This window comes from Pristiophorus japonicus, chromosome 9 (genome assembly GCF_044704955.1).
Source record: "Pristiophorus japonicus isolate sPriJap1 chromosome 9, sPriJap1.hap1, whole genome shotgun sequence".
In the NCBI taxonomy this organism is placed as follows: Eukaryota; Metazoa; Chordata; class Chondrichthyes; family Pristiophoridae; genus Pristiophorus; species Pristiophorus japonicus.
This window is the reverse complement of record NC_091985.1, coordinates 100,887,277-100,903,780: the sequence shown is the minus strand read 5'-3', so window position 1 is coordinate 100,903,780 and position 16,504 is coordinate 100,887,277. Positions and strand designations below refer to the sequence as shown.

At 41.8% G+C, this 16,504-nt stretch overlaps 1 protein-coding gene across 5 annotated transcripts in view; it reads left to right on the top strand.

Moving 5' to 3' along the window:
• Positions 1-14,426, top strand: part of usp34 (ubiquitin specific peptidase 34) — a 289,864-nt gene extending 275,438 nt beyond the window's left edge. For all 5 annotated transcript variants that reach the window (XM_070889641.1, XM_070889638.1, XM_070889640.1 and 2 more), the window contains 3 exons: positions 6,654-6,800; positions 7,663-7,822; positions 13,131-14,426. In XM_070889641.1, coding sequence (XP_070745742.1) covers positions 6,654-6,800; positions 7,663-7,822; positions 13,131-13,765 — 942 coding nt within the window. In that variant the 3' untranslated portion in view covers positions 13,766-14,426. The remainder of the gene's footprint in view (positions 1-6,653; positions 6,801-7,662; positions 7,823-13,130) is intronic.
• The last annotated feature ends 2,078 nt before the right edge of the window (positions 14,427-16,504 follow it).

The following is a 16,504-nucleotide window of genomic DNA, read 5'->3' as shown; positions in this document are numbered from 1 at the left end:
ATTCTATTGGTGAAACTCAGCAGTATTATTCCAGGGAATTTGAAATACAATAGGCCCAGAATTTACGGTCAGCGGCGAAGGAAAGGTGTTCTTTGCTGGCCCTAAAGAAAGCTGCCCACAGAGAGATCTCAATCTCTGACGAGAAGTTTGCCTTTTTTGACGCACAAGTGATTTCAATGCAATATAAGGGGGAATCCCTAACGCGATCTGCTGTGACATCAACAAGCTGTCTAAGCAGCCAAACATAATGCAGAATTCTCAGACAGGGAAGCAGGAAATGAGAACCTGCTTTTATCCCAACTTTTTTTTTAAATGTTAGAGGGAGCAAAACAAAGATTGGGGCTCTCGCATGGGGACAAGGTGAACCTGAAATAAATATATACAAACTTGTAAAAAATATATAATTTTTTTTTAAGTTTCTTAAAAATTGTAATTTTTATCATCATGGAGAAATTTGACACGTCACAAAATTAAAATTAGTTTTCCAGAGCCACGTCGTTTGTTTAGCAGTCAATATACTGTTAAAACCCCAGTTACACCTAATCCAACAAGGCCTAACATTTAATGGGATATTTAACAGCGATATTACCACAGAAAAGCAATTTGTCAATTTTGCTAATTTCATTGATTACACTGATTGCTGGCTATGGGCGGGGGGGAGTGGGGGCAGGGTGCGCACAGCGCAGCCAGTGTCGGAGCAGTGAATGGCTGACCACAACTTCAGGATTTCTACCTTTAGATGTTTATGCACTATATCCTGCAGTTGTGGTCCGTTTCAGAGGGGACAGTTTGCCGTTATTGCCCACCGCAAATTCTGGTCCTAGAATTCACTACTCTCAATCTCGTGTGATGTATTCATTTACAAACACTTTATTTTGCTAGTTTTGAAGTTGAATATACAACTTTTTTTCTGAGTATTTTCCTGAGTATCCCTCTATTTAACATTCTATTTTGTGTCATTTAATTATGATATATCTTTGCTAATTTTGAAATGAACATCATGAAATACTGCTTCCATATCTGCATATATCTGCATAGTTCATTGTTTGCCTTTTATCTTTCATGGTTCTCTACATAAGAACAGAAGAAATAGGAGCAGGAGTAGGCCATTTGGCCCCTCGAGCCTGCTCCGCCATTCAATAAGATCATGGCTGATCTGACCTTGGCCTCAACTCCACTTCTCTGTCCGCTCCCCATAACCCTTCACTCACTTATCGTTCAAAAGGATCCTCCTTTTATTTCTGATGCCTGATGCTCATTTTTATTCTGTAATTTTGTCTTGGGCATCTTCATTGGGCTTGCTTTTCCTGACTGCCATGCTCCAAATTTTTATGCTCCTTTTTTTCTTTCCACTGATTGATTGAATTTTTTTTAACTTTTACTTTTTACTTTCTCCTGTCTTTTCTTGCATTCTATTTTTCATGTTTCCACTACTCCATGTCTCTGCTGTATATCAATAATAGTAGCTTCTAGTCCTATTTCCTGAGTAGGTCTCTTGCTTAGGGCTCTCAGGCCTTATTTAAAATCAAATTCAAGTGACTGATGCCTGGCAAATGAATTGCAGCTGTACTTGGACAAACATAGAAACATAGAAAATAGGTGCAGGAGTAGGCCATTCGGCCCTTCGAGCCTGCACCGCCATTCAATAAGATTATGGCTGATCATTCCCTCAGTACCCCTTTCCTGCTTTCTCTCCATACCCCTTGATCTCTTTAGCCGTAAGGGCCATATCTAACTCCCTCTTGAATATATCCAATGAACTGGCATCAACAACTTTCTGCGGCAGGGAATTCCACAGGTTAACAACTCTGAGTGAAGAAGTTTCTCCTCATCTCAGTCTGAAATGGCCTACCCCTTATCCTAAGACTATGTCCCCTGGTTCTGGACTTGCCCAACATCGGGAACATTCTTCCCGCATCTAACCTGTCCAGTCCTGTCAGAATCTTATATGCTTGTATGAGATCCCCTCTCATCCTTCTAAACTAAAGTGAATAAAGGCCCAGTTGATCCAATCTCTCCTCATATGTCTGTCCAGCCATCTCTGGAATCAGTCCGGTGAACCTTCGCTGCACTCCCTCAATAGCAAGAACGTCCTTCCTCAGATTGGGAGACCAAAACTGAACACAATATTCCAGGTGAGGCCTCACCAAGGCCCTGTACAACTGCAGTAAGGCCCTGTACAACTGCAGTAAGGCCTCCCTGCTCATGTACTCAAATCCCCTAGATATGAAGGCCAACATACCATTTGCCTTCTTCACCGCCTGCTGTACCTGCATGCCAACTTTCAATGACTGATGAACCATGACACCCAGGTCTCATTGCATCTCCCCTTTTCCTAATCTGCCGCCATTCAGATAATCTGCCTTTGTGTTTTTGCCTCCAAAATGGTAACCTCACATTTATCCACATTATACTGCATCTGCCATGCATTTTTCCACTCACCTAACCTGTCCAAGTCACCCTGCAGCCTCTTAGCACCCTCCTCACAGCTCACACTGCCACCCAGTTTAGTGTCATCTGCAAACTTGGAGATATTATACTCAATTCCTTATCTAAATCGTTAATGTATATTGTAAAGAGCTGGGGTCCCAGCACTGAGCCCTGCGGCACTCCACTAGTCACTGCCTGCCATTCTGAAAAGGACCCGTTGATCCCGACTCTCTGCTTCCTGTCTGCCAACCAGTTCTCTATCCACGTCAGTACATTATCCCCAATACCATGTGCTTTGATTTTGCACACCAATCTCTTGTGTGAGACCTTGTCAAAAGCCTTTTGAAAGTCCAAATACACCACATCCATTGCTTCTCCCTTGTCCACTCTACAAGTTACATCCTCAAAAAATTCTAGAAGATTTGTCAAGCATGATTTCCCTTTCATAAATCCATGCTGACTTGGACCGATCCTGTTACTGTTTTCCAAATGTGCTGCTATTTCATCCTTAATAATTGATTCCAACATGTTCCCCACTACTGATGTCAGGCTAACCGGTCTATAATTTTCCGTTTTCTCTCTTCCCTCCTTTCTTCAAAAGTGTTGTTACATTAGCTACCCTCCAGTCCATAGGAACTGATCCAGAGTCGATAGACTGTTGGAAAATGATCACCAATGCATCCACTATTTCTAGGGCCACTTCCTTAAGTACTCTGGGATGCAGACTATCAGGCCCCGGGGATTTATTGGCCTTCATTCCCATCAATTTCCCTAACACAATTTCCCACCTAATAAGGATATCCTTTAGTTCCTCCTCCTCACTAGACCCACTGTCCCCTAGTACATCCGGAAGGTTATTTGTGTCTTCCTTTGTGAAGACAGAACCAAAGTATTTGTTCAATTGGTCTGCCATTTCTTTGTTCCCCATTATAAATTCACCTGAATCCGACTGCAAGGTACCTACGTTTGTCTTCACTAATCTTTTTCTCCTCACATATTTATAGAAGCTTTTGCAGTCAGTTTTTATGTTCCCTGCAAGCTTCCTCTCGTACTCTATTTTCCCCTTCAATTAAACCCTTAGTCCTCCTTCGTTGAATTCTAAATTTCTCCCAGTCCCCAGGTTTGTTGCTTTTTCTAGCCAATTTATATGCCTCTTCCTTGGTTTTAACACTATCCTTAATTTCCCTTGTTCGCCACGGTTGAGCCACCTTCACAGTTTTATTTTTACTCCAGACAGGGATGTACAATTGCTAAAGTTCATCCATGTGATCTTTAAATGTTTGCCATTGCTTATCCACCGTCAACCCTTTAAGTATCCTTTGCCAGTCTAGTCTAGCCAATTCACACCTCATACAGTCGAAGCTACCTTTCCTTAAGTTCAGGAACCTCGTTTCCGAATTAGCTGTGTCACTCTCCATCTTAATAAAGAATTCTACCATATTATGGTCACTCTTCCCCAAGGGGCCTTGCACAACAAGATTGCTCATTAGTCCCTTCTCATTACACATCACCCAGTCTAGGATGGCCAGCTCTCTAGTTGGTTCCTCAACATATTGGTCTAGAAAACCATCCCTAATACACTCCTGGAAATCCTCCTCCGCCGCATTGCTATCAGTTTGGTTAGCCCAATCAATATGTAGATTAAAGTCACCCATGATAACTGCTGTACCTTTATTGCACACATCCCTTATTTCTTGTTTGATGCTGTCCCCAAGCTCACTACTACTGTTTGGTGGTCTGTACACAACTCCCACTAACGTTTTCTGCCCTTTGGTATTCCGCAGCTCCACCCATACCGATTCCACATCATCCAGGCTAATGTCCCTCCTTACTATTGCATTAATTTCCTCTTTAACCAGCAATGCCACCCCGCCTCCTTTACCTCTCTGTCTATCCTTCCTAAATGTTGAATACCCTTGGTTGTTGAGTTCCCAGCCTTGCTCATCCTGGATCCATGTCTCCGTGATGCCAATTACATCATATCCGTTAACTACTATCTGCGCAGTTAATTTGTCCACCTTATTCCGAATACTCCTCGCATTGAGGCACAGAGCCTTCAGGCTTGTCTTTCTAACACACTTTGCCCCTTTAGAATTTTGCTGTCATGTGGCCCTTTTTGTTTTTTGCCTTGGGTTTCTCTGCCCTCCACTTTTACTATTCTCCTTTCTATCTTTTGCTTCTGCCTCCATTTTATTTCCCTGTCTCCCTGCATAGGTTCCCATCCCCCTGTCATGTTGATTTAACTCCTCCCCAACAGCACTAGCAAACACTCCCCCTATGACATTGGTTCCGGACCTGCCCAGGTGCAGACTGTCCGGTTTGTACTGGTCCCACCTCCTCCAGAACAGGTTCCAATGTCCCAGGAATTTGAATCCCTCCCTGCTGCACCACTCCTCAAACCACGTATTCATCTGAGCTATCCTGCGATTCCTACTCTGACTAGCACGTGGCACTGGTAGCAATCCTGAGATTACTACTTTTGAGGTCCTACTTTATAATTTAGCTCCTAGCTCCCTAAATTTGTCTCGTAGGACCTCATCCCGTTTTTTACCAATATCGTTGGTACCTATTGTTAGAGTTCAGCACTCTTACAGTAGCAGGATACTCATCTTGGGATGGAAGGGCCAAAACCAGTCATCTTCTATGGGAACACGCCACCTTGATGATTACAGCTGTTCAAAAATCCATGGCTTGAATGTCTGCGACCCCCACCTCCCACTTACCCCCCTCTTTTTTTTTAGCTCAAAGTGTAAGCATAGCGGCAGACTTCAAAATAGAAGCAGAATGAACAAAAATGGAGGAGTAAAAGCTTCTTGCAGGGAACAGCAAAAGCATTATGGACCCCCAAGAGGGACAAGATTGTTTGGCAACATTGTCATCAGGCAGTCTATGCTATAACACGAATAGAATGAACAAGCCTTATTGTTGAAATTAAAATAGCAAATATACTTGGTATTTTACTTGAACATTTGTAGAGTAGGGTGGAGGAAGGACTCGAAGATGATGTGGAAAAGCAGCTCATTGCTCTGAATATTAAATAGAAAACTGGGATTTAGAAGTTTAAAAGTCAAAGTCACCAGACCAATATGCTGCATTCCAGAATGCTGAGAGTTTAGCGAAGAAATAGCGGAGAATTGTGAAGTGATGTATTTTGGAAGGAAAAATGCAGAGAGGCAATATAAATTAAATAGTACAATTTTAACGGGGGTGCAGAAACCAAGACATCTGGGGTTCTCTCACACACATCTTTGAAAGTGGCAGAACAAGTTTTTTAAGGTAATTGGCAGAAGCACCAAAGGCGACATGAGGAAAAACTCTTTTTAAGCAGCATATGGTTAGGGTCTGGGATGCAGTACCTGAGAGGGTGGTGGAGGCAGATTCAATCCTAGCTTTCAAAAGGGAATTAGATAAGTACCTGAAGGAAAAGAATTTGCAGGGCTACAGGAAAGGGCAGGGGAGTGGGGCTAGCTGAAGTGCTCTTGCAGAGAACAGGCACGGGCTCGACGGGCCGAATGCCCTCCTGTGTATTCATTCTATGATTCTATTTTAGGTTAACATGGCTGAAGGATGTTAGGGCCTTGGAGAGAGTGCACTGGAGATCTACCAGAATGGTACCAGGGAAGATATGTGGAAAGACTAGAGAAGCTGGGATTGTGCTCCTTAGACCAGAGAAGGTTATGGGAATATTTAATCAAGTTGTTCAAAATTATGAGGGGTTTTGATGGAGTAGATAAGGAGGTGGTAAGGTGGCCAGTAACCAGAGGACACAGATTTAAGATAATTGGCAAAATATCCAGAGGGGGAAATGAGAATTTGTTTTATGCAGCGAGTTGTTATAATCTGGAATGCATTACCTGAAAGGGTGGTGGAAGCAGATTCAATAGGAACTTTCAAAAGGGAGTTGGATGTATACTTGAAAAGGAGACATTTGCAGAGCTATGGGGAAAGAGCAGGGGAGTGGGACTAATTGCATAGCTCTTTCAAAGAGCCAGCACAGATGCGATGGGCCAAATGGCCGCCTCCTGTGCTGTATGATTCTATAACACGAATACATTTTTTTAATTCTTATGGAAAAGGCAATTATATAAAAGAACTGTCAGAAATGTGAACTCGCTTTTTGTTGCCATTTGTGTATAGAAATGCATTTGTAACTGAATAATCCATCAAATTATTTGTTTATTTGAAAATGTACCACCTTCATTCTTGACATTATGTTTTCCCAGGTTCAGAATCAGGTATTTTCCAGTTCAAACTGTTCTAGTTTGATCAATAATTTAATCACAAATCTAATAAATGAGTACCATAACCTTGAGCCAGAGCTTCTGGGACAGCGTGTTGAAATCTCTAAAGTTGGTGCTATTCTAAATGGGGTAAGATACATATGGTCCTCCTTTATGAAATCAAAACTTCATTTTTCTAGCTTTCCACTTGATATAGCTTTTAAAAATGTAATACCAACTGAAGTAGCTGAACATATTTTCTATATCCACAGCCCTTCTGGTGCATTCCAGCTGTAACTCGGGTGGGGCCCCACTAGAAGGGCTGTAACTTAGGCCGAGCACTAGACTTCCCATCCTCATGAGACTGGCGAGTATCCCACCATTGGAATGTAAAACGGTACCTCCCCCTGACTCCATGACCTTTGGTGAGGTCAGCGGCGGAGGTCCTTGGACAGTGTATCCCAACACTGATACAAAGATGCACCACCCCATGGGTTTTCAGAGCTAATATCTTCTGTGTTTTCAGTCAGAGTTTTTACCATGAATCCAAATGGCTCATGTCATGTTCAGAAAATGAATTAAATGTTGCTCAACCTAATACATAGAGTTTCCCTATCCCCCACCCCTACATGCGGATTTTTCCTCTCCAATTATTTACAACAATGGTATTGCTTATTAGGAGACATTTGTGAGGATAGTACTGTTGTCTGCCTTTGGCCTGTTGTTATGAATTTTATTCAGTGCTGTATTTGTATTGGCCATTCATTGTAGGCCGAGTTCTGATTCAAAAGCAGTGGGTTAGCATTTTGTGCTTTCTCTTCTGGGACATTGGTTTGAGTGCAACGAATCGAGTGTATGCAAGTCTTCTCCCTGCAGTTTGTGAGCCTCCTACATGAAATGTGTTTGGGCATTCTCAATTCAGCTCCTACAACAACTAATTACACTTGTCCACCAATCTTTTTTATGTCAAAAAAGGTATTGTATAAGTTGTGATTTATTTTCCTATTGACAGGATCTTCGAGCTCTTGCCTTGCTGCTTTCCATACACACCCCCAAACTACTGGACTCAGCATTGATCCAGACGCTACAGGACTTGTTGAACAAGTGCAGAACTTGTCAGCAACAGAGAAGTGCACTACAGGAACAAGAAGCAAAGGAAAGAAAGACAAAAGGTATGTATAATGGATTGTTTTGATAAATTAAAATATATTTCAATTCTGTGAAATAATTTGACATTTTGCCTTTTAAACTTTTACATCAAAACAGTTACTAATATTCCCATCAGTGCAGTACTGCAGTATTTTACATAGATTATAAGCTTTACCATTTATATGTGTATTACGTATACTGACATGAATAACTTTCCAGGCCAAGTGTTTAGTGCACATGTGGTCCACAATACAGTCATATATAAACTGGAGAATTTTATGTTTTCAGGCCTTTTTTTACCCACTAGAAGTAATGGCTGCTTACAGTATAGAGGCCAACACAGCCCTTGCTGCTTTTGGCAAAAAGTTGTATCCCCCTCTATTGGAGTATACCCTTTCCTTAATAAATAGATGGCTTTGGTACTACAGAGATCGACTTGAACTAGAGAAATGCCAAGACGTCTGGAATTGATTCTGAGAAAACTATTTTTAAAAATTCGTTCATAGGATGTGGGCATCGTTGGCAATGACAGAACTTATTGCCCATCCCGAATTGCCCTTGAACCACTAGTCTGTGAGGTGAAGGTGCTGTTAGGGAGGGACTTCCAGGATTTTGACCCAACGATGATGAAGGAACGGCGATATATTTCCAAGTCAGGGTTGTGTGTGACTTGGAGGGGAACTTGAAGGTGGTGGTGTTCCCATGCACCTGCTGCCTTTGTCCTTCTAGGTGGTGGAGGTAGTGGGTTTGGAAGGCACTGATAAAGAAGTCTTGGTGAGTTGCTGCATTGCATCTTGTAGATGGTACACACTGCAGCCATGGTACGCTGGTGGTGGACGGAGTGAATGTTTACGATGGTGGATGAGGTGTCAATCAAGCAGGCTGCTTTGTCCATGATGGCGTCAAGCTTCTTGAGTGTTGTAGTTGTACTCATCCAGGCAAGTGGAGAGTATTCCATCACACTCCTGACTTGTGCTTTGTAGATGGTGGAAAGGCTTTGGGAAGTCAAGAGGTGAGACACTCTCGCAGAATACCCAGCCTCTGACCTGCTCTTGTAGCCACAGTATTTATGTGGCTGGTCCAGTTAAGTTTCTGGTCAACATGTTGATGGTGGGGGATTCGGCGATGGTAATCCCGTTGAATGTCAAAGTGAGGTGGCTAGACTCTCAGTTGCTGGAGATGGTCATTGCCCGACACTTGTGTAGAAACATAGAAAATAGGTGCAGGAGTAGGCCATTCGGCCCTTCGAGCCTGCACCACCATTCAATAAGATCATGGCTGATCTTTCACCTCAGTACCCCTTTCCTGCATTCTCTCCATATCCCTTGGTCCCTTTAGCCATAAGGGCCACATCTCACTCCCTCTTGAATATATCCAACGAACTGGCATCAACAACTCTCTGCGGTAGGGAATTCCAAAGGTTAACAGCTCTCTGAGTGAAGAAGTCCCTCCTCATCTCAGTCCTAAATGGCTTACCTCTTATCCTTAAACTGTGTCCCCTGGTTCTGGACTTTCCCAACATCGGGAACATTCTTCCTGCATCTAACCTGTCCAGTCCCATCAGAATTTTATATGTTTCTATGAGATCCCCTCTCATCCTTCTAAACTCCAGTGAATAAAGGCCCAATCGATCCAGTCTCTCCTCATATGTCAGACCAGCCATCCCGCGAATCAGTCTGATGAACCTTGGCTGCACTCCCTCAATAGCAAGAACGTCCTTCCTCAGATTAGGAGACCAAAACTGAACACAATATTCCAGGTGAGGCCTCACCAAGGCCCTGTACAACTGCAGTAAGACCTCCCTACTCCTATACTCAAAACCCCTAGCTATGAAGGCCAACATACCATTTGCCGCCTTCACTGCCTGCTGTACCTGCATGCCAACTTTCAATGACTGATGTACCATGACACCCAGGTCTCGTTGCACCTCCCCGTTTCCTAATCTGCCGCCATTCAGATAATCTGCCTTCGTGTTTTTGCCCCCAAAGTGGATAACCTCACATTTAGCGATGCATTTGCCCACTCACCTAACCTGGCCAAGTCACTCTGCAGCCTCTTGGTGTCCTCCTCGCAGCTCACAACGCCACCCAGTTTAGTGTCATCTGCAAACTTGGAGATATTGCACTCAATTCTTTCATCTAAATCATTAATGTATATTCTAAATAGTTGGGGTCCCAGCACTGAGCCCTGCGGCACCCCACTAGTCACTGCCTGCCATTCTGAAAAGGACCCATTTATCCCGACTCTCTGCTTCCTGTCTGCCAACCAGTTCTCTATCCACATCAGTACATTACCCCCAATACCATGTGCTTTAATTTTGCACACCAATCTCTTGTGTTGGACCTTGTCAAAAGCCTTTTGAAAGTCCAAATACACCACATCCACTGGTTCTCCCTTGTCCACTCTACTAGTTACATCCTCAAAAAAATTCTAGAAGATTTGTCAAGCATGATTTCCCTTTCATAAATCCATGTTGACTTGGACCGATCCTGTCATTGCTTTCCAAATGCGCTGTTATTTCATCTTTAATAATTGATTCCAACATTTTCCCCACTACTGATGTCAGGCTAACCGGTTTATAATTACCCATTTTCACACTCCCTCCTTTTTTAAAAAGTGGTGTTACATTAGCTACCCTCCAGTCCATAGGAACTGACCCAGAGTCGATAGACTGTTGGAAAATGATCACCAATGCATCCACTATTTCTAGGGCCACTTCCTTAAGTCCTCTGGGATGCAGACTATCAGGCCCCGGGGATTTATGGGCCTTCAATCCCATCAATTTCCCTAAAACAATTTCCCGCCTAATAAAGATATCCTTCAGTTCAGTAGCACGAATGTTACTTGCCACTTATCAGACCAAGCCTTAATGTTGTCCAGGTCTTGCTGCATGCGGGCACAGCCTGCTTCATTATCTGAGGAATTGCGAATGGAAATTAACACTGTGCAATCATCAATGAACATTTTCACTTCTGACCTTATGATGGAGGGAAGGTCATTGATGAAGCAGCTGAAGATGGTTGGGCTTAGGACACTGCCTGAGGAACTCCTGTAGTGATGTCCTGAGGCTGAGATGATTGGCCTCCAACAACCAAAACCATCTTCCTTTGTGCTAGGTGTGACTCCGGCCAGTGGAGATTTTTTTCCCTGATTCCCATTGACTTCACTTTTACTCGGCTCCTTGATGCCACACTCAGTCAAATGCTGTCTTGATGTTAAAGGCAGTCACTCTCACTTCACCTTTGGAATTCAGCTCTTTTGTCCATGTTTGGACCAAGGCTGTAATGAGATCTGGAGCCAAGTGGTCCTGGTGGAACCCAAATTGAGTATCAGTGAGCAGGTTATTGATGAGTAAGTGCTGCTTGATAGCACTGTCGATGACACCGTCCATCACCTTTGCTGATGATTGAGAATAGGCTGATGGGACAGTAATTAGCCAAATTAGATTTGTCTTGCTTTTTATGGGCAAGACATACCTGGGCAATTTTCCATTTTGTTGGGTAGATGCCAGCGTTGTAGCTGTACTGGAACAGCTTGGCTAGAGGCGCTGCTAGTTCTGGAGCGCAAGTCTTCAGCACTACAGCCAGGATGTTGTCGATGCCCATAGCCTTTGCTGTATACAGTGCACTCAGCCGTTTCTGGATATCACGTGGAGTGAATCGAATTGGCTGACGATTGGCTTCTGTGATGGTGGGGACCTCGGTCGACTTCTGGCTGTAGGTGGTTGCAAACACCTTGTTTTTTGCACTCGTGCTGGGCTCTGCCAAAGTTAAAGCGTTATTCGAACTTTCATGACATACCAGGTGACCTAATTACCTAATGAGTTACCATGGTTAACAGGATACCCTTTTTGCAGCAGACTTTTCTACTCGTGACTGTATATAAATATACTTTTTTTTAATGTAGAAGATTGTTAATATTGTGTGCCAAAAAATGTTTAGTGTTATATAGGACTAGAATTTCCAAAAAAATCCGCTAGCGCCGATTGCCGCCCAAAATACCGCTAAGATTTTAAAATTACCGCCGGCAAAAAATTCCACAAAAAAAGGGGAAAAAATTCCGCCCGGCGGAAAAAAATGAACCTTGCACCCCGATTCTTGGCAGAAATCGTGATCTTGGGCCGATTGGGCTGTTCGTAAACAAAACGGGCGGTAATTACTAAAATTTAGACCGAGGCTGTGGGTTGGGCTTAGGAGGGCCCAAACACACAGTATTCTTTCCAAATAAACACAAAATAAAAAATCAGAGAACATTCTCAGGACCCTTTTCAACTTAATCGCTGTAAAAGAATTTTAAAATAATTATTAAAAACCCTTTAATTTAACTTTTTTGCAGGTCTACTTACCTACCGCCCAGCTCCGGCTGCTTTTCGAGGGTGTTTTTTTCAATCTTGCCTACAGGTCACCGCTGAGCCCAAACTTGGGCGATAGCGATTTTTGGATGGTGCACGCCGGCAGTCTGCTCCCCAGCGGTATTTCGAAACCGCCGGCAGAGCTCTTTCTGGAAATTTCCGCAGGTGGTTTTCCACCCAAACTGACCAATACCGCCGAGAAACTGGGCGGAGATGCAGTGGAAAATCCAGCCCAAAATGTTTACAAGTGCTAGCACCCAATATCTGTTGATGTATAAAATAAAGCTTGAAAGCAGCATAATGGCAAAGGAAAGCAATGCTTTGGCATTAAGTTCCGCTTTTTTGTTCTGAGCCTAAAGAATGATTAGAAAGAATGGCAGGTTTTCTCCTTGTGCAAAGCAGTGGTAGAAGTCTGTTCATAATTAAGATAATTTCATCATTAGCTTCTTAAACGGACACACCTCCATTAACAAAAGCTGCAAGTGCTGACTTGAATCCACCTAGTGCAAAGAGAATCTTGTGAAGGAATAGAATCATAAACTTGGATTAACCATGCTAAAGTTAAATCTAGCACAGAGCAGGCCTCCTGCGCCTCAATCAATATATTTTAAAATAACGACAGCTCTTGCCACAAAAGTATGTTTCTGAATGTTTTGAGGTTCTTGGAGCTGTGAATAAGTAATTTGACTTATTTCCAGTCCTCAAATAGATGTTTCATCGCCAGTTATACATGAGACACCATCAGTTAATACGGGCAGAGTCTGTGGTCCTCAGCTGCTTAACATAAGACTTTGGTTCTTTGTGCTAAACTGGAGGCTGTTATATCGGCTTCTGTAAGTAAAATAACATGTATGCATCAGAACAGTTTTATAATTTAATATGTAACCCTATCACGCAGATCGTTATTTCCCACCCCCCTTTCCCAACATTTGCTCATGAAATATGGGCACAATTTTAACTTTTTTCCTCTCATTTTTCAGATGATGAAGGAGCCACTCCTGTTAAAAGGAGGCGCGTTAGCAGTGATGAAGAACATCCTCTGGACAACAGCACTGGGCATAGCACACCCAGTGACACTAGGACAGAACCTAGAGAGGCATTAACCCCAGCCAGTACCTCAGACACTGAGACTAGAGACTCAGCAGTTATTGATCCAGGCACTGAACATGACCCACCAACCCCTGATCCCATTTCTGTGAAAGAAGATAAAATGGAAGTTTCTTCCTCAAGTGCACATGAGACATTAATCAGCAATAGGCCCCAGGACTCTCTAGAACAGTTGCAGGGGGAGGATGCAGTGGAGGATTGCAAAATGGTGAAGGAACTATTAAGTTCTGAAAAGGAAACTAGTGTGAATGAAGATGACTCTGACTCTCCCTCTACACCACCACCTGTTGCTACAGTTTTATCTGATCTGACTGACCTTAGGAACTGTGAGGCTCAAAATCTGCCTTCATTTGACCCAGACACCAGTTTATCCAACAGCTGTACCCATTCCAGAGGACTCTTTAACATGCAGCAGCAGGATCTTTTAGATAATTTGTGCAGGACCATTGAATCTACTATTAGTGCAGTCACAAGAATATTGAGCAGAGGGAACCAACCCACTTCTTGATGAGACTACTAGCATGACTAGTTTTGTCTTTTTTAAATACAGTTTGAGTTTTCGTTTAATTCTGTTCTGCCTGTTGGATCTGATGCTTTGTGCTTCACTGTCAAGTGACATTTTTCTGCTTGAATGCCTGTTAGTTGTTTGTATGAAGAAGCATCTCAGCCATGAGAAAAATCCAGTGTGTTAGGGTTATGCGCTTGAAGATGTGATAAGTGGAAAACTAAACAAATTTCTAAGTAACTTAAAACAAAGGCATTTACAGCACATTTCTCAAGGGCAATCATATTAATGGTCAGCTTTTACATAGAAGTAATTTGTTGTGGCTTTTCATCCAGATTTGAGGTGTATCTTGGGGTGAAGGGTTACAGAGATTTTTGTTCTTCTCATATTGTATGATGTAATTTAAAGATATTGCATTTTTACCGTGTATAATATTGTGTCTTTTGTTGCCGGTTTTTGTACTCTATTAAGGAGGCAACTTTGCCTCAAATCTCCGTGGTTCTATTATCCAAATTAAGTTGTTTACTTGTATACTAAACCAACCACGATTAATTTGATTCTGTTAAGAATCCTCTGTAGACATGAACTGGCATAAATAAGGTGCTTTATCTGACAGGTTTCCCATGGTGGAAATAAAGCACACAAAATAAAAATTAGAACTTTATTTTGTTCTCAAGAATGGTTTTTTTATACACACAAAAATTAACTGCAAATTATTCTGCACAAACGAATAAAGGAAAGTAGGTAGTGGTTTCATATTTTAACAGTAACATAAAATTAAACTGTCTTACCCACTGACACAGACTAGTAATTTTACACTGACTTGCTTCCAAACAGAAAGTAGAATTAGTGGGTTTTTGTGCAGTATTATGGATTTAACATAACCGTAACAGTTCATTGTTACTGTACTAAAAACATTGAGCCAGTTATTAGTGACAGATCATTAATTTAAATTCAACTTGTTGATATTACTGTAAGCCTTTCCACCACCTGCATTTTAAGTCGAACTTGGACCAGGCGTTAAATAGTGCTAATAGTTTTAACACACTTAATGTTGAAGTGTTTTTTGGTAACATTTCCTATGTGCAAGTATTCAGACCACACTAATGCTTACTTAATGCATCATGAAAAAAACAAATGTTATCAACAGTCCTGAGTTGTGTAATGTGTCTGATAAACCTATTTGCATTATATCAAATTTTCACATTGTGCATAAGGAGAGTTCACATCTTGCATCATTGTTGAATAAAAATAAAATACAGCATTAATTAAACTTTTGATGTGGCAAATATATGCACAAGGACAACTCTGAAGGTAAAAGGGCACGATCCATGATGCGATATTTCAGAATCGATGAGACCTACATCTTGGAGAGTGAGAAGGCACTGTCCTGCATGTTCTGATCTGTATTTTTTTTTAAAAACAACGTAGAGTTCAAATGGAGGAGAAAAAACAAGTCTGGAATAAAACTGTGAAAACTCTTTAGTCAAATATTCAGGTATAATTTAGAGATTTAAAAAAAAAATTCCATCCAAATAAACAAGATGTAGTTGGCATCTTGCTAAATTGATGACTTGAAGGAAATTAAAGATATTTGAATCTTGAAAAAGCAAACGAGGATGTATTTTTAAATGTTTATTTATGTAGCAAGATAGAAAAACCATTGCGACATTTAGTCTCAGTTATATCGACCATATTGTGGTGCATAATAAAAGCTATGTATATTTGTTCTATTTACAGATAATCCTCAAGCATTGACTACCCAGCGTTGAGATGACCAGTTATTGAAAGGATCCTCCACAGGGTGGTAATCTGAAGTGAGGGCAGGGGAGGGAATAAGCCACAAGGCCACACACACATTCTGAGCTGGTCCCACAACTGTAAGGTTTGTAGCCTGTTTAAACAACAGCTCTCAGAAGATTGTGCAGCATGTCTCAAAATTCTCTGAGCTCATGGTCTTTATATATCAATCCCATCTTTGATCACTGGATGATTCTAGGCAATTTAATATATCATTACATCTCCCTTTAAAAAACTTTTTTTTTACTAACTTCCATTCAGATAAACTGAATTGTACTTGGAGATTTTTATATGATTATCGCACTAGTAAACTAGAAATCTAATCCTTTAGGTGGCTTTCAAACCCTGTTTGAGTATACCCATTCTGGTGCACTCTTAATCAGGTTTAGTTTGTTGTTTTGGTTCAGACTAATCTGTTTTATTTTGTTTCTGTTTGTTCTCATTCACTCATACTAATCTCAAGCTTAATTGTCTAGTTTAGTTTGTTGTGTGATTTTAGGCACCCCATTACAGAAACATAGAAAATAGGTGCAGGAGTAGGCCATTTGGCCCTTCAAGCCTGCACCACCATTCAATAAGATCATGGCTGATCATTCACCTCAGTACCCCTTTCCTGCTTTCTCTCCATACCCCTCGATCTCTTTAGCCGTAAGGGCCATATCTAACTCCCTCTTCAATATATCCAATGAACTGGCATCAACAACTCTCTACAGCAGGGTATTCCACAGGCTAACAACTCTGAGTGAAGAAGTTTCTTCTCCTCCTCAGTCCTTACCCCTTATCCTTAGACTATGTCCCCTGGTTCTGGACTTCCCCAACATCGGGAACATTCTTCCTGCATCTAACCTGTCCAGTCCCATCAGAATTTTATATGTTTCTATGAGATCCCCTCTCATCCTTCTAAACTCCAGTGAATATAGGCCCAGTCAATCCAATCTCTCC